Here is a 24,721-nt window from a genome sequence, read left to right as displayed (position 1 = left end):
GATTGGAGAAACCTGAACATGATACTTGTCTGTTGAGCTGAATCGTTTATTACTCTTATGATTTTCCGGTGGGACTATGAAGATTTTTTGGTACAGATTGCAGGTTGTTGCTCTTTAACTCCTAGAACACGCCCTTGGCGAGGTGGGGGGAACTGGACCACCTTTCTGTGCCCCATCATCCTCTATTAGACGACATCCAAGCTAAGTAAACATGTCTTGGCCCTTTCCCCCTGAAATGACAGGCAGGCAAAGATGTTGCGTATTTGTTTGCTTCCTGGCCCTGGGTCTCATTCCCATTGGCATAATCCTGATCTGTGAAGGGCCCCCGACACTTATGACACCTTCAAGTTCAAAAGCTTCGCCCCCTTCTGACAGTCCCAATCTGACAAATGTAGCCCCTAGGGTCTTGCCCACCACTTCCTCTCCAGTTTTGCCCACGCCCGATCCATTTAGAAAGAAACGAGACACGGTTACCTCCTCGCCAACGGATGATGAAAACTCTGATCGTGAGGGTGACGAACATTATCGTCTTTCTCTTGTTTAAATTCTTCTAGAATGGTTGTTTCTCTGTGGTGTTTTGTATTAGGCTTGTTATTAATTGTTTCCCTCACCCACTTCCTCTTGAAGGATATATCTGGTTGAACTGTGTCTGGTCGGGTTGTGAGGGTTAAGCGATGTTCTCAGGGTCTCCGGACTTAAGCCTGAGCGAATGTGTACTCCCACCAATGGATATGAATTGTTTTTTTTTTCCACACCCCTTCCTCACGTTTTACCATATTCACTTTTGAATGTCCTTAGCAGTTACCGTTCTGGGTTTATTTTACGGTTGATTTATTCTTTCACATTTTCACGTTTATATCTCTCATTATTATAGTAGACTCTGTACTCTCCACATTTTTATCATTACTTATGCTTTTTGGTTGCTGAGTTACAGGAACTGTTAATTTTGTGTCACTACCCTGGTTGCACTAACTCGTTGTATCCGTGTGTGCAGGACAGCTGTTACTGCTTTCATCGGGAACCGAGACTGCTTGCAGCCGACCCCTGGGCAGGGTGGTGCCTGGACTCTTTTCTCCTCATCTGCAATGACAGATAAAGACAAATGATAAGACCCGAGGAGTTTTTCGAGCCAGGCTTCGACACGTCTCTGTGTTCCTTTGAATGTTACTTATGTTTGTGTGTTGACCCATTTAAGATGGGTCAAAAGGGGGATTTGAAGAAAATATAATCTGATCAAACACTATTCAGCTTTAAATATTGTTCAGCTTTAAAGTTACTGTGCAACTGTGTAATAAAAATGTGCTCACGACTTTGGCCTTGAGAGCGATAAGAAGCGATCGCCTCATCCTGCAGGTGAAAGATATCTGCAAGCGAAGAGACTAGAACACCCAAGGCCGATTTCCTTTTATGGAGTTGTTTTTCTGCTAATGCAGCACTTTCCTCACAACCCCCTCCTGTAAGTTTTAGAGAATATATACCCATCCTCACAGCAAATATTTGGAATCTCTTGATGTGAGCTGTTTTTGAGAGGTTGTCTCTGTCTCAATAAAAGTTCACTGATTCCCCCATCTGCTGCAGGTGTCCGGTTGTCTTCATTCTCCGCCAGCCTGGTTAAGTCAATTCCTCCTTAACATCTAAAAGAACCTATTTAATGAAGGAAGACGGGTTCACTTTGTGTTTAATATTATTCTATTGCTGTTGTTGTTTTTTTTATATCCTTCATTGTTATTATTATAATTATAAAGTAATGCATTGGAGACTTCCTAAGTATCCGGTTGTTCAGTCTGACGTCACTAGCCGTGTCTGGACCTAAACTCTGCTGCAGGTCCATATATCAAACGATCACTATGGCATTACTGAGAGTTGAAAAACTGTCTAAAGTCTTTCATCTTTAATAAAATGATCAGCGTTCTGCTCTACCAGGTGTAACAATTGAGTTTAACATCCAGGCATCCATGAAAACGGAATTTATGACATTTAACGGAGTTAGAAGTTAGCAGGGAGTTAGCTCGCTAGCTTCTATCTAAATACAATATAGCATGTCCTGACTGCGGGGTTTTGGAAACAAATTAAAACGTACAGCTCTGCTATCACTTCCAACATAAATGAAGACAGAAAACTAAACAGCAGTGACGTTTGTAGGGTTACTGAAGTTGGGCTAGCTGGTATATAATGATGTGCTACGTGACCGCTAGCGACACAGCTATGTTAGCATAATATAAACAAGCTAACTTTTTTTCCACTCGATAAAAGTTAACGTGAGTGTTCTCGGTGGTCAGGAACAAATGTAATCGCATGGCAGGATGCTGTAAAAGGACCAAACTTCAGCCAGGAGAACAACTGAGATAATCCATCCACAATACGAGGTTAGTCATTCATATACTGCTGCATGGGCTGGGCTGTAGTTACATCCTAAGGTTTTAAAAACTGAGCCTAAATAAATGATTAGTGGTAATAAAAGCCGAGGGAGGTCAACAGGGATCACTGACTGTTTTAGGAGCTTTTTGAGATTAAATAGAAGAAAATACAAAACATTAAACATGTTAACAACACAAAAGCCATATTAAACGCAGACTACTTTAGGCCCGGAAGTAGGATTCGTCACGTCATCACTTAACGACCGGATATCTTCATTTAAACAGTCATACACTGCACAATTTTAAACTGTACTGTAATGAACAAAAATCCACAAAGTAGATATAAATCCACAAATCTGGCATAAAAATCTGGCTGCAAAAATCTATTCAGACTGAGCAGTTGGACCGAAAAACATGCAACAGATACTTTTATGTGTGTGTGTGTGTGTGTGTGTGTGTGTGCGCAGAGTTTCCATCAGATATTTTCAGGAGACCAATCAATATCGTGGCATTAATGTCTCTTCATTATTTTTCGGTTACTTTGAGATTTCCATGGACTTGTGTTTGGTGGAGGAATACACTTGTGCTTTAGTGAAAATGTTGTATACATAAAGCTTTTGTGGGTTCAGCAGAAGCTGCATAACATAAGACAGATGTCCTGAAGTAATACTACAGTAGCTGAATCAACATTAGTGACAACTAAAAAGACTAAACGCTTTAAAATATACTAAACCTGATGATTTTCCATTTAAAGAAGGGACTTTTCCAGACCTATTATCTGGGAACAAACTCGGTGATGTGATGTAGATGTAAAGCGTTTTTCTTTTGTCATTTTGTTTTTTTTCTTGGGATAAAGACACAAGTTTCATGATGGCACAATACTGTTGTAGAAAGGCATATACTGTACAAGGCTGTACATACTGCCTGTTCAGGAAACCAAGAGCAGGCTGTGGAAAGAACTTTCATGATCCCTTCAAATAAAAAAAAGTGAAATTACTGCTCGTCTTTTTTAATGAAAAAAGTGAATAAAATAAATCAGTAACTGGGCTGTCAGCGGATAAAGACAAAGTCTAAACATGTATATTTAATTAAAAATAGCACAGCATGTGTCAAACTAACAAAATGTGAGGTGGGAAATGTAGAAATGGTTCTCAACCACTGCACCATCCTGGTGCGCAGTTCAAAAGCCAGCAGATGTGGTGGTATGCGTTAATACGCATGCCATGCATAACTTGCACATCTCTGAAGACAGTTCGTCCACAGGTATTTGGATAGTGACGTAATTTTAGTAAATGTTGCTCCAGAACAGCTTTCAGCTACATTCATTGTTGTAGACATGGTTCCCTATTTGCAGACTTTTCATTGATGCTTTCTTCTGTACTGAGTTAAGCACCGAGGTTTCTCTGTTGTTTTGGAAACAGGGTTGCAAATGCAGCCTTGTATTTCTTAGACATCCAAGCAATTTATTTTAGTTTTCAGTTCAAAAATCAGCTGTAGCCTTAGTTTGCTCATCACCATCAACACACACAGTACATTGATATAAATATGTGTGGAACATGAAGCTACCTCAGTTTGTCTCATGCACAAACCCTTACAGATTGTCTGTCAGTTCATTTTCTTCTGTAGCACAGTTGACACTTCTGTTTAAATGAAAATATGTTTACCAAAATTAAAATGAATTCCAAATAACAATAAATATTAAACCCTATGAAAACCCTTCAAAGTATAACATTGGTAGCATGACAGTTATATGGCACTGCAAATGGGCTGATTGTTGGTTTTATGATATAAAGGTGACTGTTGTTGTGATTTGACTATATAAACATTTGACCTGAACAGAACTGAGGATTAGGGTTCAACTAAAAAAATATTACTTTAGACCTTGTTTGATTAGAACTAGAAAGAGAGCAGATTTCTCCTGTTTTGGCTTCCCTTCATTGGCTTCCTGTTCAGTCCAGAATTCAAAATCCTGCTCCTCACATACAAGGTCTTAAATAATCAGGCCCCATCTTATCTTAATGACCTTGTAGTACCATATCACCCTATTAGAGCACTTTGCTCTCGCTCTGCAGGCCTACTTGTTGTTCCTAGAGTATTTAAAAGTAGAATGGGAGGCAGAGCCTTCAGTTTTCAGGCCCCTCTTCTGTGGAACCAGCTTCCAGTTTGGATTCAGGAGACAGACACTATCTCTACTTTCAAGATTAGGCTTCAAACTTTCCTTTTTGCTAAAGCATATAGTTAGGGCTGGACCAGGTGACCCTGAATCCTCCCTTAGTTATGCTGCAATAGACGTAGGCTGCCGGGGGATTCCCATGATGCACTGGGTGTTTCTTCTTCACTCATCATGTGTTTATACACCTCTCTACATTTAATTATTAGTTATAACAATTAACCTCTGTCTCTCTTCCACAGCATGTCTTTAATCTTTCTTCCTTCTTTCACCCCAGCCAATCACAGCAGATGGCCCCGCCCCTCCCTGCGCCTGGTTCTGCTGGAGGTTTCTTCCTGTTAAAAGGGAGTTTTTCCTTCCCACTGTTGCCAAAGTGCTGCTCATGGGGGTCATATGATTGTTGGGTTTTTCTCTGTATGTGTTATTGTAGGGTCGACCTTACAATATAAAGCGCTTTGAAGCGACTGTCGCTGTGATTTGGAATTTTATAAATCCCAGATGTGCTCCAGTGTTCATGACTTTGTTTTAGCTGCTTTCTGTGTTTAATTTGCTTTAAAATAAAATCTATTTTGATTTTTCCTTCATTTCGACATCATCACACAGGAGACAATGAGGCTGTACTTAGGGCACAGCTTAGTTTTCTAGTTAAACTGGAAAGCATGCGTGTGAGTCTGTGTGTGAAAGAGAGAGAGAGATGTTTTTACACTCGATAGCAGAATATGTGGCAGTTACTGTGCTTATACTAGTCTAGCAAAGAAGTTGTTCCTCAGTACTGCATCATCTAAACCCCTCAGACTGTGTTTATTTGTAACATCAGTTGCACAATACTGCTATAAAGGAATGAAGAAGCAATAGAAAATATAGAAAGCTTGCAGTTATATTGCAGTTTGTTTCTTGGTTTATTCTTCCTCCTTGTTTTCTTGCACTTTTATTGACTCTAAGAAAAACAATGTTCCATGTGTGAGTAAGATGTTCTCAGTAACGGTTATTTATTAATAGCACAAGATTTTTTTGACCAGTCTGTTCCATAGACAAAGTCTACAAACATCAGGGACACATGACACGTGTTAAATATGTAATATAACAATCATAGAGCCATTGCAAAAACTCAATTTAGTTTGACGATCCAACATGTTTTTGACACGAGACTTAACAGGATATTTGACCGGGAGCCAGATTTGGGGAGGTTGCTATTGGTGTGTAATGGGAAACAAGGCTACAAAGTCTCCATCCACTAAAGTAAAATGTTTGTAGTTGGCTAAATGTAACCAAAGCACAGACACAAGACTCTCATATCTGCATTTAGTCTTAAAGACTTGTTGGAGTGGTTCCACATGACGAGCACATATTCTACTATCACTATAAGATGAGATAAATAGATTGTGTTTTTCTGTTAGTATTGTGGTCCAGCGACTGTCTCTATTCATCATCTATAACAGATCAAAGCTTTGCTGCTGTGGTCCGGACATACCTGCCAAGCACAATACAGAATTTAGCTATTGAACCAGGCAAAAACGACACTATGAAGTTTGAATGGTCAGCATCATTTGTGCAGCAGCAGCAGCTCCAGGCGGGATCGTCCAGTCTTAGTACAAGCACAGTGACCAGCAGGTTAAAAACAATCCTGTATAATCATTCTGTACAGATGTCTGTTTAGAGTTGGTTAAACATGGAATACCACAGATAGTGAACTGAACAACTTAAATGCTTATCTGTAAATAAATGTATGCAATGTGTACATGTTAAAAAAGAACATTCCTCTCTTTTTGAGTTCTGACTGTGAAGCGTGTCTCTAGAGGTGCGATGCCACCATGATGGCTATAAATATGACAGTAAAACACAGAGGAAAAAAAGATAAATGTGGTGTATGTGGTGTATTTAACAAAAGAAAAAACATGTTTAAGACAAAGTAATATTGGTCTTATCAGTACGTTGCATTGTGTGATGAAAGCATTCAATGGGGGAAAAGTACATTTTATTGTAAAAATAATAATTCAAGAATAATAAAAAAAAATAATCAAAATGAGTTTTTTGTACATATGAGATTTTTGTAAATTTTTATTTGAATCTAATGCAACACAAACTACCAAAATTCAGTTAATAAAGTACACTGTGGTCATTTATCTGGCCTCACGTTTGTTCATTTCATTTTCGAGTCAAAACCTCATTGGTGGTAGATTCTCCAGGAGGAGCCACAAATCAAATCACCATCACAGGCTATCGATGTTACACAACTAACCTCCTAACCCAAGGGGCTGGACAGCACAGGACGGGCTGCTGTGTGCAGAGTTGCTCGGATTCATTGCAACTAAGATATGGCAAAAGACATAATCAAAAATCTCCAACACTTCCACGTGTCTAAATGTATGTCTGGCTCATCTTTTGAGCCAACCTACCTTGAGAAGTGCTCGCACTGCAGCAGATGGATGCACAAAGTTATCAAAGTATTTCCAAGTGTGAAGAATCATCAAGAGATTCAAAGAGAGCCACACAGTACAGAACAAGCCCGGCAGAGGCAGGGAACCAAAGAGTCACTCGAAGCCTGCACAGAAAAGGTTGCACACAATGAAAATCAGCCAACCAGAGATGGATTATGCAGACAGGAAGCACGTCCTCTCAGATGAAACTAGCTCTCTTTGGCCATGTTTGCAGAAAGAACATCAGGGGGGCTGATGATATTGATCCTGGTAGTTTTTGTTGAAATTATTTTTTTGTTTGTAAAGTTAAAATAATGTAAGCATCAAAAACTCTGTTTACATTCCTGTATGTTTTCTTCTTTACAAGCACGGGTGCAGTAATTAGGCCTCGATGTTGTGTTATGAACTTGGATGTGGGGGTGGGGGATTCCTGGTGTGAGCAGTGCCTGATGTGGGTTTCAAAGCCCTCTGTTGGAGCCACAGGAAAATGTTTTGCTTGTGATGCTAAAAGTTGTGTTTACCCTTTAGGAGAAAGCTTTGTGTCATTGCCGAGGGAAACCCGTGTGGACTGGATGCTCCCATCTGGAACTGCTGCTGCTCCTGCACAGATTATGCTGTGGACCTTTTTGTAGGACTCTAACCTAACAGGTAACTAAAAGCTGGGAGTAAAGTAGGAGGGATACTCCTGCTGAGGTGAGCAGCTCATTATGCTCATGCCTTGTTTTAAGTCACAGATCGCCGTGCTGATGCATGCACTGCTTTTCCCGCCACTCACTGTAGAGCAACAACTAGTTTCATAGTAATTTGCCTCTTTATTGATCTTGTAATAAAAAACATAAATCCATCGTCTGACTCTCTGTGCTATGAACTACTCATTCCTCAAATAACAAACAAAGCAACATCTCAGTAAAGACATTTATTAACAGGCTGGAGTAGCTCTCAGTATTTAAAAGTTTAACACATACTTTACACTGTCAAACATTAAAAATACATGTTAGACCTCAACACTAGTGACATGGAAAAAGGCAACCAGTGTGCAGACATTAATGCTCCAGTGAGACATGTCTCTGAGCTGGCAGTGACACCAGTGTGACAAAAGATCTGCTGAATCACAATATTCACATGTTTAGATATTGAAAAATACAGCAACCACAAACACACAAACTGTAACTGCATCTCCAAACCACAACCAAATTTGAATTTACGTTACAAATGATTAGTTAATAACAAAGCAGCTAAGAGCCCGGGGTAAAACTGATATCACCAAACTGACATGCAGTGTGCACACTGATATGACCAACAGAGGCTGTTTTTAGCAATGTTGCATTTGTTACAGCAACAATCAAACACCGTCATGTTCAACATCATCGTCTTTAAACACTTTGTTTTCTCATGATCAGTCATTGCTTTGGAACTTCAGCGCAGTTCTTCCAGTCCAACGCCTTTCTTACTCCATCTTTGGGAAGCCGTCAGTTTCACCTTCTGAGTCAGAATTCAAATGTCTACTTTTGTGCAATCAGAAGTCCCAGATAACATATTTGTTGTCTCAATACTAAACAGTGAAAATCAGCTGGTCACCATTGATCTCCAGTTTCAGAAAAACCTTTTTGCTCTTGTGTGTGAAGACAAAAATGAGCAACATAAAAATCCACACTGTGGCGTTTACATGTCATTTGTTAGGCCCCATAAATCCAGGCCTGGACATCGGGCGCTCGGCCTCCACACGGATCCCCGATTTGTCATTTCCTGTGAGGTCATCCAGCACCAAGACCTATTTTCCCATTAACGTTTTTGGGGAATTAAATCATTAGGGCTTTGTTTTTTTTAACTATTCTATTTAAAATTGAATAATAATAATAATACAAAGAAAATACTGTACCAGCCTTAGTAAGAAACTAAGAACTCTTTCCTTGCATCCTTTCTTTGTATATCCAGACTCGCCTGTAGCTAGTAGTGTTCAGCTGTACTGAAACATAAAAAACAACACAGCTTTCCTCAAAGAGCTGCATGTTACTGTGGATCCTTTCCATCTCTATACGTTACAGCAGCGGTCCCCAACCCCCGGGCCTTGGACCGGTACCGGTCCGTGAGTCGTTTGGTACCGGGCCGCGAGAGTTGAGGCTCAGGTGTGAAATGTCTGGTTTTCAGGGTCTTTATCGGTTTTCAGCGTTATTTTGTTATCATTAACTGGGTTTTCCTGGGTCTTTTCACCTGTGTTATGAATAAATCTTCTTTTTTTCGGTACCGGTACTAGTTTTATTTTGTTGTATTTATCCGCGACACCTTAAATAGTGTTGGGCATAAACCGGTCCGTGGTGCAAAAAAGGTTGGAGACCGCTGCGTGACAGGACATCCTGCAGTACCTGAGTGTTTGAGAACGATACAGTACTTCAGTGGTTGGTGGACGTAGTGAAACATTAATGTTCAGCTTTTCTTGTCATCATAAAGCACCCACCCATACCTTTTCTATAAGAAATATTGATTGATTGGTCTAAACTAATCACCGATCAACTCAAAAGGCATCGACAACAAAACACATTTATTAAAAATCATTATGAATCACTTGTTGATGTAAATGCACTTTTAAATAAACACATTTGCCTTTTCTTCCACACAAACACAAAAACATTACGGTCACAATAATGTGTCTGAATTCAAATAAATATTTGCTTTTCTTTCCGTCCTTTGAGAGATATTATTATGAAACCTGACTGCATCTTATAAAGTCGTAATTTCAACAGATTCGTCTCGAATACGAATATATATAAAAGGGAGTCTATGTAAACAAAAATACATATGAGAGCTGTGCAATAAAAACATCGAGGACTTCAGATGCACATCAGCACCAAACCTGTGCAGACTGCAGCCACCTGATGCGTGGGTTTGGTCACATACTGGACAGTTTGTCTCTGTTGTAGTGTCACTGATGTTAGTGGGCTTTGTATTTGGTGTGGAATCTCTCCAACAAGGCTCTCAGGATGCTCCCTGGGATTTGCTGATGTGTGTCTATCAGAGACTGGACTGCTTGCTGCACCTTCAGAGTAAAAACGCAAACAGAGATAGCGATAGAGACATCTGAGATAATGTTCTTTTCAAACTGTGTTAAAAGTCATTGTGGTTTTGATTTGAGGTATGCATATATTGTATCTGATGACACATGAGGGGGCGTTAACCCAGATGGTATAAAATATCTGCTTATGCTTTGATTAGTCGGAGATCAGCGCTGTCTGCGTACGGCGCTGGTCCCCCCACGCGTGTATTTCATTAAATAATAATAACAATGGATTGGATCTACTGTATATAGCACTTTTCAAGGCACCCAAACATAGATTGTTTGAAGATTAACATTTGGTGGAAAAGCAAAACATCCTCCACCAGTTTAATCAGCTATTAAGTTATAACCAACGAGTTCTTTACACTCAAGGACACTGTTAAGTATCCTACCGGGGGACGACGACACTGGACTGAGTGCCATTAAGCAGGCCTACAGAGCGACACCCCTGCCTGCTGCTCCTCAGAGTATTTATTCTTCTGACTACTTTTACTTCCTATATTTTTAAAAAGACATCTGTACTTTTTTCTTCTTGCAGTTTCAAAACCAGCTCATTACTTTTGGTTTGACAGATTTGAGGGGAGTTTTTTTTACATCACTCCGAGCCTCCAAACATCAAAGCGATTTGAGCCTGAACAGTAACACAACAGCAGTGCTGATCGTTTATGAGCGACATAATGTCGCATAAAAAGAGACGTGTGTGTTGTCAGGGGCTGAAGTGGGCCGGTGTTGTTCTTTATTTCATTTCTTTCTTTTTTTGGAACAACACTGGAACGGCCACAGCTGTCCAGAAGTTGTGGCTGCGGTGTTTCGACATCTATCCAGTCAAGGTTCAGATGCTGGATTTCACAGGGAGAGAAAAGAACGAGACAACTTCACTCAGAGGTGGAGGAAGATGAGAAAGACGGGGCAGGAGAGGAAGAGGAGAGGCTAGATTTAAAGGTAAGGACTGCTCACTGAGGGTAAAGCTTACATGTACGTCCTCGTGTATTTCAAGCAGACATCATGTTTGTTCATATTGTGAAACCTGCTGCTGACGTAGACTAACTGTGTTATTTAAAGACCAACGAGCCAAGACAGCGGAGCGAAAGATTAACAAGATTAGTGGGCAGTAGATCAAGTTTACACGATGATGACTTTAACTTACTAACAACTGAAGACATTTGAATTATTATAGCAAGTTCAAAACCGAGACGATGACAGTTGAATATGAGAAAATCTGCTGGTGCAGTCTTCCCACGCCTGTCTCCATTTCTCCGCTTGGCTCGACCCAGAGTTAGTTAGCAGCTACAGGCCAAGCTGGGAACACTAAGCCTTATCCAGAGGTCTCTGTACGGAGCCGCGGACCTGCTGCTTTGGTGTTGAACAGGTGGACTCTGTCTCTACCTTCAGCTTTCTGAGCAGCCACATCTGCGCCCAGCAGCAGCTGCACTTCCTCCGTGTCCTGAGGAGGAAGAACCTGGACCAGGAGGTGGTCACATCCATACCTACATCCAAGTTTGAATGACCAACCGAGTACCCAGAGTAGATCACACAGGGAGAAATGGAAAGTCCACAGAGTAAGGCTCTGAGAAGGTCCAGGACCTTGCAGTGCAAACCAAAGCACTGCCATGCTGTTAGAGTGAAAGGAAGCAAACGCTTACTCACTTTCTGTGCTAGTTCAGCAGCATTTATGTTGGGGTCATATGGGATGGGATCCCCAAGGAAGGTTCGAAACTTCACAGGAAATCCACCATAAACAGGAGCTATAGGGAGACGAAATCTGTCATAGACCCAGCGGAAAAATCCTGGATAGACACATCAGAGAAAGAGCGTGTTCGATACGAGCTCAGACAGCAGTGCTTTGTTACAGAAACAAAATGTATGAAAATACATTATTACACAGGACAGTATCATTATTGTGATCAAGCCCCGCTGAGCTCCACAGTGTTGTTCTAGGTTAACGAAGGCTTTAACTCAGACGCTTCATTACAACAAACATTCACACTTACTTTGATTCCCTGAACCTGAACTCTACAACAGAACACAGCAGCAAATCAAAAACTACGATAAACGACTGTGGCGTGGGTGTGGTCCTTGGCCAGCTGCAGAGGAGGGGTGACGCAGTGAGCTCCCGGGGCGGCGCAGGGGCGGGGTGAACAGGTGTGCTGGGATCTGACAGTGATTGTGTCTCTTTATATGTTGGCAGTGACAGACGGAGACGGAGGTGACAGCAGAGAAAGAGAGCGCGGGAGTATATGTGTCCACGTACAACCCCGAGTTTAATAAAAAGTTCTGCATTGTCAAAGTCGCTCCGGCTGGTATTTCTTGGGTCCACCGTTACACTGGTGCCGAAACCCAGTCGTGATGTCCGGTCCCCTGCCGGCTCCCCCTGCTCCCCCGGCGGCGCCGCCGCCCGCCCCGCCGCCCGCCCCGCCGCCCGCCCAGCCGCTGCAGATCTTGGGCCAGATGATGGTGGACATGGCAGCGATGGCGGCTCGTCAGGCGGCCACGCAGGACCAACAGTTGGCGTTGCTTCGCCTGCAATCGGAGCAGCAGACCGCGGCTCTGGGGCAGCTGCTGGGGAATGCGGCCGCGCCGGCTCCCGCCCCTCCGCTGTCGGTGACGTTGCACCGGATGCGGGATGGGGAGGACCCGCTGGTTTTCATCGAGGCTTTCCAGGCCACGGCGGTGGCCTGTCGTTGGCCGGAGGAGGAGTGGGCCGCCCGGCTGCTGCCGCTTCTGTCGGGTGAGGCCCAGACGGCGGCGCTGAGCCTGCCCCCCGGCTCGCGGGGGGTGTTCGAGGACGTGTGCCGGGCGGTGCTGGATCGTTTGGGGCTCTCCCCAGAGGATTACCGCCGTCAGTTCCGGGCCAGCAGGATGTCGGGGGGGGGAGCGGCCGTTTGCCTGGGCTCGGCAGCTGGAGGATGCGGCAGCAAGGTGGCTGCGACCGGGCCCCTCGGCTGGGGAGACGCGGATGCTGAACATGGTCGTCCTCGAGCAGTTCGTGGGAGGCCTGCCCGAGGCGACGGCTCGTTGGGTTCGCTGCCACCGCCCGGCGGATTTGACGGCGGCGGTGACGCTGGCAGAGGACCATCTGGCGGCCGACCCGGTACCGGGCCGTGAGGAGCCGCGGCGGGGCGCCCGTGTTCCGCCGCCCAGGCCACCCTGCGGGAACGGAGCAGGCAGCAGGGTGGAGCCCCAGGAACCCGTTCCGGCCGCTGCTTCCCGCCGGAACCCCGGCGGCCGCCGAGGTTGCCCCGGAGCCACGGGGAGCCGCACAGACGCCGGAGCCGGACTGTTGGAAGTGTGGGCGGCCGGGGCACCTGCGCCGAGACTGTCCGCTCATGGAGGTGGGGCAGGTGTTCCGCGTTGCCGGCGCTCCAGCGCCCGCCCCCGGTCCAGGAGTGACGTACCGCGTGCCGGTAAGGTGTCAAGGGGGTATTCGCCATGCTTTGGTGGACACGGGCTGCACGCAGACTCTGGTCCACCAAAGTTTGGTTCGCCCCGTGGCATTGTTGGAGGCTGACTGGGTGGAGGTTAAATGTGTGCACGGGGATATTCACAAGTACCCAGTAGTGTCACTGTTGCTGAAATTCAGGGGCAAAACGCATAGAGTGAAGGCGGCGGTTAGCCCGCGCCTGTCGCATCCCCTTATTTTGGGTACGAATTGGCCGGGGTTCCACAGCTTACTGGGGCAGTACGCGGGGATGCGATCGCGGTCTGTAAATTCCACGGAAGCCCCGCCGCCTCCCGTTGTGTACCCCACGGAAGATTTTCCACTAGAGCAGTCTCGGGACGACACCCTACGCTCAGCCTATGACCAAGTGATGGATATTGATGGTCGCTCGGTGCGCCCCGACGCTGCGCGAACGTACCCTCATTTCCAATTGCGGAACGATCGGCTTTATAGAGTGAGCCGTGACACTCACACTAATGAAATCCGCACACAGTTATTGGTGCCGCAAAGCCGCCGGGAAATGATTTTCCAGGCGGCTCATTCGAACCCCATGGCAGGGCACTTGGGTGGCGAGAAAACTCTGGAGCGCATAATGGCCCGATTCTATTGGCCGGGCATTTGGGCCGACGTGCGCCGCTGGTGTGCGTCGTGCCCCGAATGCCAGCTGGTTAACCAGCCGGCCGTGCCAAAGGCGCCGTTGCGCCCATTACCGCTGATGGAGATCCCGTTTGAGCGTATTGGCATGGATCTCATCGGGCCATTGCACCGGAGTGCACGCGGCTATCGCTTTGTGCTGGTCCTGGTGGACTACGCAACGCGGTACCCGGAAGCAGTGCCGCTACGCACCATTTCAGCGAAGAGCGTGGCGCAGGCACTGTTTCAGGTCGTCTCCCGAGTCGGTATTCCGAAAGAAATACTGACTGACCAGGGCACGTCGTTCATGTCGCGCACATTGCGGGAACTGTACGAATTACTGGGTATTAAATCTATTCGGACCAGCGTCTACCACCCTCAGACTGATGGGTTGGTGGAGAGGCTGAATAAGACTTTAAAATCCATGATTCGTAAGTTCATTCGCGAGGATGAACGCAATTGGGATCGCTGGTTAGACCCTCTGTTGTTTGCAGTGCGGGAGGTGCCCCAGGCCTCCACGGGATTTTCTCCCTTCGAGCTGTTATACGGCAGGAAGCCGCGGGGGGTGCTCGACCTGATTAAGGAAAACTGGGAGGAAGGTCCGAGCCCTGCGAAAAGTGAAATTCAGTACGTGCTGGACCTGCGAGCAAAGCTGCACACACTGGGGAGGCTCTCACGGGAGAATTTGCTCCAGGCCCAGCAGCGGCAGCGACGCCTGTACGACAGAGGGGCTAGACTCAGGCAATTTTCACCGGGAGATAAGGTGCTTGTGTTACTTCCTTCTTCCAGCTCTAAATTGCTCGCCAAGTGGCAAGGACCCTTCGTGGTCACACAGCGAGTGGGGGACGTTGATTATGAAGTGGTACGGTCGGACAGGGGCGGGGCCACGCAGATTTACCACCTCAACCTCCTCAAAGCCTGGAGGGAGGCGGAGACCGCTTCTCTAGTGAGCTTGGTAAGAGGGAGAGATGAGTTGGGGCCGGAGGCGCCAAAGTCTAGCATCCCCGCCTCCCTCCATTGCAGTGACCATCTCACACAGGCCCAGAGGGCGGATGTTGCTGCATTGCAACAGCGCTTTGCCGACGTGTTCTCCCCCTTGCCCGGCCGTACTTCTCTCATAGAGCACCATTTTGAGACGCGGCCTGGCGTGACGGTGCGTTCACGGCCCTACAGGCTGCCGGAACATAGAAGGCAAATTGTTTTCCGGGAATTGAAGGAAATGCTGAGGCTGGGAGTAATAGAAGAATCACACAGTGCTTGGTGTAGCCCCATCGTCCTTGTAGTAAAGAAGGATGGGTCTATACGGTTCTGTGTCGATTATCGCAGAGTGAATGAGGTGTCACGTTTTGATGCTTATCCCATGCCCCGGGTCGACGAGCTCCTGGACCGGTTGGGCACCGCTCGCTTTTTTACGACTCTGGATTTAACCAAGGGCTACTGGCAGATTCCCTTGTCTCCAGAGTCCCGGGAAAAGACGGCCTTCTCCACTCCGTATGGGTTGTACCAATTCGTGACGCTTCCGTTCGGCTTGTTCGGCGCCCCTGCCACTTTTCAGCGCCTCATGGACCGGGTGCTGCGGCCCCACGCTGCCTATGCTGCCGCCTACCTAGACGACGTCATCATTTACAGTGACACGTGGGCGGGGCATGTGCGGTGTGTGGCCGCGGTGCTGGAGTCCCTGAGGCAGGCGGGGCTCACGGCCAACCCGAAGAAGTGTGCGGTTGGACGGAGGGAGGTACAGTATTTGGGGTACCACTTGGGGAGCGGGCAGGTGCGACCTCAAGTGGAGAAGACGGCGGCGATTGCATCCTGCCCGCGTCCCAAGACGAAAAAAAGAGGTGAGACGGTTTCTGGGGCTGGCCGGCTATTACCGGCGGTTCGTCCCAGGGTTCGCGGACCTGACCAGCCCCCTGACTGATCTCACCCGCAAGGGTGCCCCAGATCTGGTCCAGTGGACGGAGCGGTGCCAGGCGGCGTTTGTGCAGGTGAAACGGGCTCTCTGTGGAGAGCCGCTGCTGTTCACACCTAACTTCTCCCTCCCTTTTTGTCTGCAGACTGACGCCTCGAGCAGAGGGCTGGGGGCCGTTTTGTCCCAGCAGGTGGGGGGAGTTGACCGGCCGGTCGCTTACATCAGCCGGAAGCTCACGGACCGCGAGTCACGGTACAGCACCGTGGAGAAGGAGTGCCTGGCAATCCGGTGGGCGGTCGACTCCCTTCGCTACTACCTCCTGGGCCGCCCGTTCACCCTCTGCTCGGACCACGTCCCGCTGCAGTGGCTCCACCGCATGAAGGATGCCAACGCCCGGATCACTCGGTGGTATCTGGCCATGCAGCCCTTTAAGTTCAAGGTGATCCATAGGCCGGGCGCGCAGATGGTCGTGGCCGATTTCCTCTCTCGCTCGCGGGGGGGGGGGGGGGGGAGTAGGTTCGGCGGGATGGGCCCCGGCCTCAGTCGGGCGGTGGGGATGTGTGGCGTGGGTGTGGTCCTTGGCCAGCTGCAGAGGAGGGGTGACGCAGTGAGCTCCCGGGGCGGCGCAGGGGCGGGGTGAACAGGTGTGCTGGGATCTGACAGTGATTGTGTCTCTTTATATGTTGGCAGTGACAGACGGAGGTGACAGCAGAGAAAGAGAGCGCGGGAGTATATGTGTCCACGTACAACCCCGAGTTTAATAAAAAGTTCTGCATTGTCAAAGTCGCTCCGGCTGGTATTTCTTGGGTCCACCGTTACAACGACTTTCAGTCTTTTTCAATGATAGGTTGCAAATATGTGCTGTGCTCCCTTGAACATGTGTCCCCAACCCCGGGAACAGACTGGCTCACATCCTGAAACTGAAACACTCCTGGGGTGATGCGAGACACCAGCAGTTTTCCTGGAGTAATACTGTAAGTGTCAAAACTTACTGAGCGTTCCCAGAGATCTGAAGCCTTCCCGCACATTCTGAGTAAACATTGGAATTACTGGCTGAAAAACAGAGAGTGCAACACAAAGATGATCAGAGAGACGGTACTACCACAGAATCATTATCATTAAATGTTAGAAATGTAAAATATTTTATTAGAATTGATATATATATAGTTATAATGAGATGGCTGTTCATAAACACATTAATAACAGAAATCGATTTTTCTTTCTAAGCTACATGTTTATTGTACAAGAGCAAAGCAATCTGTCACTGTTAGCTGTACGATGAACAGTTCACAGATATGCATGTATTTGCAAACAAGAGTGTACAGAATTTAAAATCCCTCTCCTCACAATAATCAGCCCCCACCCCATCTTAATGACCTCATAGTACCGTATCACCCCGTTAGCACAATTCACTCTCAGGCTGTTGGTTTACTTGTAGTTCCTAAAGTATTTAAAAGCAGCGTGGGAGGCAGAGCCTTCAGCTTCCAGTTTGTTAGTTTTGTTTGTCAGTGATAAAGTATTAAAATAATGTGACAGTCACATTTTGTAAGTTTAGTTTCACTTGTATCAAATAGGGCAGGAATGTACTGCTGTTGATGGTTCAAAAACATTACTGTGCTGAAATGTGACTAAATTAGACTGAAACAACGCACCGCTCGAGAATCAATGGCGACCTGGGCAAAGCCTTTCCGTTCGCCCCAGAGGAGAGGGTAGGTCTCATCACTAAACAGAGCTTCCCGCACTCCTCCCGGAGAAATCGCCAACAGGTGACCGTTCTTCAGAGCTCGAACACACTCCTCCTGAGGACCATGGATCACACTGAACACCTCCAAGAGCAATTTGAAACCTACAGTAATGAGACAAGACGACAGAGTAAGGAACAGACGGTCGCAGGTAATCACCAATACTTTACCATACTGTGCCCATGTTTCCCCAGTGCATCCAATGAGTGGGAATGTTAGATAAAAATACAAATGTCACAGTATTTTTGTAGCTAGCGTGACCCAGAGTACTGAAAGTCTGAGGTATAAAAGGCCAACAGCAATGAAGATAGCAGTCTCTGTCTGTGGCGCTCCTGTGTTGCACATCAGCCAATCACAAAGGACCACCTAGTCCAGCGATGCAAACATCACATTTCCACCTGTGGTTCTGTGTGAGCCAACACACCTTCAATGCATGTCATGTAAGACTGACTAATAATCATTTGCTCGTGTTGACGTCTTTAGTGCAGGTTGTTATTTACGTAACACCGGAATCTTCTCCAGCTTCAGACCTCGGTTGGAAAAACACATATTTTATCTCCATCATTTCTTCCTCTTCTCGATCTGCAAAGATTCTGGTGATAACTAACATAGTTTCTTTCTTTGTATGTTGAATGAAATTTTTCTATTAAGAAAATGATGTGATTTGGGTTGTTTGTTTGTTTTCAGCGAAAAAATAAAACCAAAACTGAGTGAATATCCTACAAGTGGTTTCGTGGTTTAAGAGCATCTGGAGAAGAATGATGACACAGTCGTTCTGGGAAAGTGTTTAGTGTGTGCTCCGTGTTAACGTTTGCACATGGGTCGGTGTGTACAGTACCTGGGATCTTAAAGAGGAAGTGGTCGGCTACGGAGTGGCAGGTCCGTCCCTTCTGAATGATAACGTGAGCGAGGAAGTAGTAGTAGTCGACTGGAATGGCTCCGTGATAGTACACGATCAGAGCTGGTCCTTCATCGGGAATCTTTTCCATACCATGAACCTCATACCCTAGTACACAGATAGCATTAGGAATCAATCAATTATGCATAGATGGTGCTGCATTAGACACTTAGAACTTTATTGTCATCTTCAGAGTTTTTGATTGGTGGAGAGGTTTCACCACTGCAATGCGATTCTTCAGTCCTAAAACACCTGATGGAGTCTCTCAGGTGAGGGTTGGTGACCCACTATTAATCACACGAGTCATTGCGTGAGCCGAGGTATCGACCAGGGTGTGGTCTATTATGCCCCACCCTGCTATCATGTGAGTTATTGAGGTCATATGAGCCAAGGACAGGACTCATCCAGAAAGGGATCATCTGCAAAGCGTGGCCTCAACATCGGCTGTTCACAGCGTCTCACAGCGATGGTGAGTCAACTGCTGTGTCTATATTCCAAAATTCAAACACTGGTAACCTGAACAGACTGTATGTGTACAGCTGTGCTTGTCCTGTTAAGATGGCTGAACATTTGCAGAGTGGTTGTTTGCTCTCGCTTCTACACACAGAGCATACACTACATCAGGGGTGGGCAACTCCAGGCCTCGAGTGCCGGTGTCCTGCAGGTTTTAGATCCCACCCTGGGTTAACACACCTGAATCACATGATTAGTTCATTAGCAGGCCTCTGGAGAACTTCAGAAATGCTGAGGAGTCATCTAGCCCTTTAAATCAGCTGTGATGGATCACGGACACATCTAAAACCTGCAGGACACCGGCACTCGAGGCCTGGAGTTGCCTAACCCTGCACTACATGGTTTAGCCTGTGTTTGGGTGTTTTGTTCTCGGGATTCACGAGGACAGAAAGCGAAACCTGCAGTTTGATGTCAAGTCCACGAGAGGCTACACGAAGCTCTCCATCAGCTGTTAGCACTGACTGTTGGATGAGGGGTGACAAACCAAACAAACCAAACAAACTTTTCAAGCACGACTGAGAACTCATACACATGTACAGTGCTGGCTTTAACCAAATGGAGGCTGTTACTGATAGCAGTGGATGTAGAGCACTGTGTCATCGTAAATGAAGGACCTTGGTGTCCTACCATGCCAGATGGCTCCGTGTCCGTCCCACAGAGTAGCTAAGGTCTTCCTGGCTCCGTCCCACAGGTTGTTACAGTAAGCTTCTTTCAGCTGATTCTTCCTCTGGTAGAAGAAATAAGCAGAACTTTATCACCTGCTCACGCTTTCAGGAGATCATCAATATTCACTTTTTATAACGTGAGTTATAGGACTCTACCACCATGGCCTGTATGTATGCTCACCACACCCCACTGATAAAGACAAAGCATGCTGAAGTACATTTAAAATTTGCTGAACAACAGTCAGACAAGCCTGGGAAATGGTGGGAAAATGCTAATAGTTTCTCCATACAGGACGTGGTCTGAAGCTGTCATTATCAACTTTTATACAAAGTATTAAATAAATTTCCCTGTGGCATTTTCCATTATTACACATTACTTAATTATAGACATCAATGGGTAGTTACTGACAACCCAGTCAAGACTTCCTGTTGGGAAGAATTTGATGCCAATTTGATGTAAATAGTTTTGGGTTTTTTAAGACCAGACCAGCAGTATTTATACTGTAAAAAGCTAGAAACCCATCCGGTAATTACAGGCAACCTATTACTTAACAAATTTCACCAAATGTTTTTCATGAAGTTCTTTTCTTTTCCCTATTTTGTCACCACTGACGCGTCTGGTGCAAATATCTCATAAATAGGAGGCATGCAGGTTCACTGAGTAAAACATCATGCCTCTGTCACATGACACAGGATCCACAGTGCCTATACGTAATAAAGGAAAGTGTCTTTGTGGTTCAGATGTTGCTCAGAAGAAGATGATTTAAAAGTGTATTAGTCCACAGGCATGAAAGGAACTGTTACGAATTAGCCCATAAAAAGTAACAAAGGTTTTTAGTTAACAGTCTTTTCGAATAAACAATTTTTTTTGAGTAAAAATAAAAAATAATGGCATGCCAGCTTTGTTTTTATAGGACAAACCTTACGGGATCAACTCCTAAAAGCTTAACAGTGAACAAAACACTTCCAAACTTTGAGAAAACCAGTGTGGTTGTTACAATAAACACAGTATTTTTTTCTCAGGATGCTTTACTTTATAAATTCATTTCTGCTGAGCAGCTGAAACAGCTTCATGAGTGTTAAAGAACTTTTCTGAAGCACATTGCTCTTCACCATCACAGCTTGCTGTCTTTAAGAGTGTCAGTATTTTTCTTTTGATGTTTGTGGGGCAATTTCTCCACAACTTGTGTTGATCACAATTATTGACAGGCTGGTATAATAAGTGGGTCTGAAACTGTGCAGGGCTTCTCTGCATCAGCTCACTGCATAGCACTATCGACATGTGGGGATACCCAAGTTGGCCAGCAGGTGTCACTGTGGAGAGAGGTTTCAGATTGTTTCAAAACTTCGATACAATTTTGGCACAAATGCTTTGAATGTTTCACAAAGCCTTGCTTTCCCAACATTCCCCGTCCCCAGTCGGACTGGGAGTGACGTGTTTGGCCACATGGTCTCCTGATTGGCTGTCTGAGTGTCATTCAAAGACGATGTGCGTTTTACAGATCATTGGGAAAAAAACAGTAAGTAGAGTTTCAGTCTAACATGTCTCTCTGCAACAAAGACAAACGAAGAGACAGCAACATCACAAGTGTAACAACCTGCCTGACTGTCAGAAATGTGATGTCGGGTGAGCAGGCCAGCATATGCTGTGTGGCCCCAGAGCAGCGGCCCTTTGCTGCGTGTCTTCCCCTTATTACTTATCTAAAGTAGTGTTGATTCTAATTTGTGCATCCAATTTTTATTTTCTAAAGTAATGAAAGATGTATGCTGTACAATCTTTCCAAACCTGGAAAAAGAACAGTTCAAAGAAATCCTTACTTTTAAGCAAAGTGTGTAATATGTGCAATAATGACGTTTCTGGAGTAATGACCCCACCACTGATCACAACAAACACCTCCAGGGTGCACAAACATTTGACCATGCATGGATTTAATGTCTGTGACATACTGCTTAGAGATGATCTCAATGACAATTGATTATGGAACTGGATTTGCTAAATTCTTATCAATTCCCATCCCTACTTAGGCCTCATATATAAAACTATAAAATACAAACTCAATACTTTGAATCAACTTCAATCAGTGCCTGGTTTATTTTTTATAAAATAACAAGTGAGCAGGCCTCACCTGTCCATGGAACTACTTGCCAGTCAACTGTCCTATTGATGTTGAACCTCTAAAACCAGGGAACTATGTAAAAAAATAGCTGTGAACTCCTTTATTTAAATCTGAAAGTTTCAATCAGACAGTCCTACAAACACTGCGCAGATGTCAGAAGCTACTAAAATGGTGTTTTTGTCCCAAACATTATGGAGGGAGCTGCAGATGATAACTAAACAGTGAAGGTCCTTTTATTTGTGTGACTGCGAGTGTAAGCATCATCATCATCATCATCATTTATTTATATAGCACTTTAAAAACACACCTGTTAGACCAAAGTGCTGTACAATACTAATATGCACATAGTAATAGACATAGCAATAAAGTTAAAAAACAAGAAAAAAAAAATAATGAAAATAAAATAAAATAAAATAAAAATGTCAGTTACCCACAGAGTTAAAAGCCAGGGAATAAAAATAGGTTTTTAATAAAGACTTAAAAACTGGCACTGATGCAGCCTGTCTAATATGGAGAGGAAGGTTATTCCAAAGCATCGGCGCGGCAACAGAGAACGCTCGGTCTCCTCTAAGTTTCAGCCGTGACTTTGGGACCGAAAGCAGCAACTGCTCAGCTGACCGAAGGGAACGAGTGGGGACGTGGGGCTTCAACAAATCAGACAAATAAACAGGTGCCAGACCATTTAGAGATTTAAAAGCCAATAAAGCACTGTTTACTTACCTTGTAGACATGAAGGAAGAGTATAGAGAGGTAAAGGAAGATAACGATGAGGAAAGGCACGATGAAGACGATGGCTAGGGGTGTGAAGACCCACAACAGGTATTCCAAGACACTCAGATAGTCCTCTTGATCAAGACCCGCCCATTCCTCCCATGCATGAAACAAACACACCTGTCGACCAGGACCAGAATGTCAATACTAACATCCCTCACTTTGGTCCAGGTGAAAACATCTCAGTAATTACTGGATGGGTAACTTTAAAATACGTAACACATTCTTTGTATCAGCAGTGGTTAACTGTGTTATGTAACATCACAGTTGGACATAAAATACCACTGTGGGAGAATCTAGAGTTTCTAAGCGACGGACACCATAGAAGCTCCTTTCAATGCTTAACATGTGACGCAGTGATAGTATAACATTCTTACTAATACCAGGTCAGATCGTAATAACAACTACGGTCCAGGACAAATGATCTACATTTAAATTTAGAACGGCGTGGGGCCCACGATCTGAACGCCTCCTCTGTGGAGGAGTGGGCCTCAAAGAGGGCTGGAGAGACATCCCATCATGCACACTGTGGGACTTATTATCCACTTGTTGCCAACATATTGTGAAAAATCCATCCATGCATCTTTTTCCGCTTCTCCTTGAGGCGGGCTGGAGCCTATCCCAGCTGTGTAAGGGCAAGAGGCAGGGTACACCTGGACAGGTCGCTAGTCTGTCAACACTATGGGCGATTTAGACTCACCAATCTCTTTGGACTGTGGGAGGAAGGTCCCGGAGAGAACATGCAAACAGAAAGATCTGATGGTGCAGCAGTGTTAACCCTCCGTTATGGACAGTGTTATTGTATTATGTGCATCTTCAAATAAAGTCATGCATGAACACCAAAGCTGATGTTAAATAAATAATACATTTCTTTCTAGGTGAGCTCGATTTCATTATCAAGTCCTTGGACAGGATGCATACCAAGACAGAGAGCGTGTCCTCCGCGCCCGTCAGACATGACTGGTTGCCTGACATAGTGCTCTGCTCTCAGCCACGAGAACTCCAGCTCAGCCGACTGACGCTCCGATCAGGTCTCAGGCAGACTGCATAGAGAACACCTGCTGCTACATAGAAAGGAGGTAAAGGAGGACGCAGTGGATTACGCAGACTCCAATTTCTAGTAAACACCAGCAGCTTTTTAAAACCAACTAAACTGACAGCAACTTTACATAGCATTAGTATCTAGAACAGCACCACAGTGTTACTGGAATAGGAAGAGGCTACATTTGATCAGCAAAATGACAACAGCGAGCTGGGGCTACGGTATAATAACTGACTGTGAGCTAAGTCTCATTGAAGGAGCTGGAAAATCTGACATTTCTCAAGAAACCTCTAATTCTAAGAGCCAACTCCCCGGTTACAGACATAAAAACGGTACCTACCGACTGCTTACTCGGTAAAGCGTGCCATTAAACTGTAGCACGACATTCAATATTACACTAGCAAAACCTATGCTTCTTAGAGCTACCAACTATCCTGTCCATCAACCCGGAACGTCGTCGGGCGAACACAGAGTCGCAGATTTCTATCCTAAAACTGCCGATGAAAGAGTTCTACTCGCGAACAAGGAAGAGTTTCCGGGTCGACTCGTTCGCTTCAAAATAAAAACAAAACTAATTGCACCTGCTTTCAAACAGTAACTATATACAGTCATAGTTTTGAGAATATAACCCTCAAAAGTAAAAGTGGAAAATGTCAAAATGGTAAATGGTAAATGGCCTGCATTTGTATAGCGCTTTTCTAGTCCCTAAGGACCCCAAAGCGCTTCACACTACATTCAGTCATTCACCCATTCACACACACATTCACACACTGGCGATGGCAGCTACAAAAGATGCCATTAAATTTAAAAAGCGCAATAAAATCAGTAAAAATAGATGCATTAATGTAGCTATAAAGCAATTAAAATGAAACAGTTGGTGTTCTAATGACCATGAGATTTAGTGATTTTAAAGGAAAAATTTTGTTAGAATTTTTTTCTATAAAAAACAAAACAAAACAAAAAAATTGCAACTTTTATTTTGAAAAACAGCGGAAA

The 24,721-nt window shown here is 45.1% G+C and overlaps 1 protein-coding gene across 3 annotated transcripts; it reads right to left on the bottom strand.

Moving 5' to 3' along the window:
• Nucleotides 1-7,736: 7,736 nt before the first annotated feature.
• Nucleotides 7,737-24,381, bottom strand: tmem68 (transmembrane protein 68). Of its 3 annotated transcripts, XM_026150386.1 has the most exons (11): nucleotides 24,066-24,381; nucleotides 23,605-23,747; nucleotides 22,633-22,803; nucleotides 19,758-19,857; nucleotides 18,558-18,725; nucleotides 17,630-17,823; nucleotides 16,970-17,030; nucleotides 11,644-11,783; nucleotides 9,796-9,978; nucleotides 8,824-8,910; nucleotides 7,737-8,715 (listed from the first exon to the last, which is right to left on the bottom strand). In XM_026150386.1, the coding sequence occupies exons 2-9, from the start codon at nucleotides 23,656-23,658 to the stop codon at nucleotides 9,874-9,876; spliced, it is 993 nt and encodes a 330-aa protein (XP_026006171.1). In that variant the 5' UTR covers nucleotides 23,659-23,747; nucleotides 24,066-24,381; the 3' UTR covers nucleotides 7,737-8,715; nucleotides 8,824-8,910; nucleotides 9,796-9,873. The 3 variants fall into 3 exon arrangements, with proteins under 3 accessions (XP_026006171.1, XP_026006169.1, XP_026006170.1); XM_026150384.1 differs by having other exon boundaries at nucleotides 7,737-8,910; XM_026150385.1 differs by having other exon boundaries at nucleotides 7,737-8,910; nucleotides 23,605-23,744.
• Nucleotides 24,382-24,721: the final 340 nt, after the last annotated feature.

Source organism: Astatotilapia calliptera, chromosome 18 (assembly GCF_900246225.1).
Source record: "Astatotilapia calliptera chromosome 18, fAstCal1.2, whole genome shotgun sequence".
Lineage (NCBI taxonomy): Eukaryota > Metazoa > Chordata > Actinopteri > Cichliformes > Cichlidae > Astatotilapia > Astatotilapia calliptera.
This window is presented reverse-complemented; position numbering and strand designations above follow the sequence as displayed.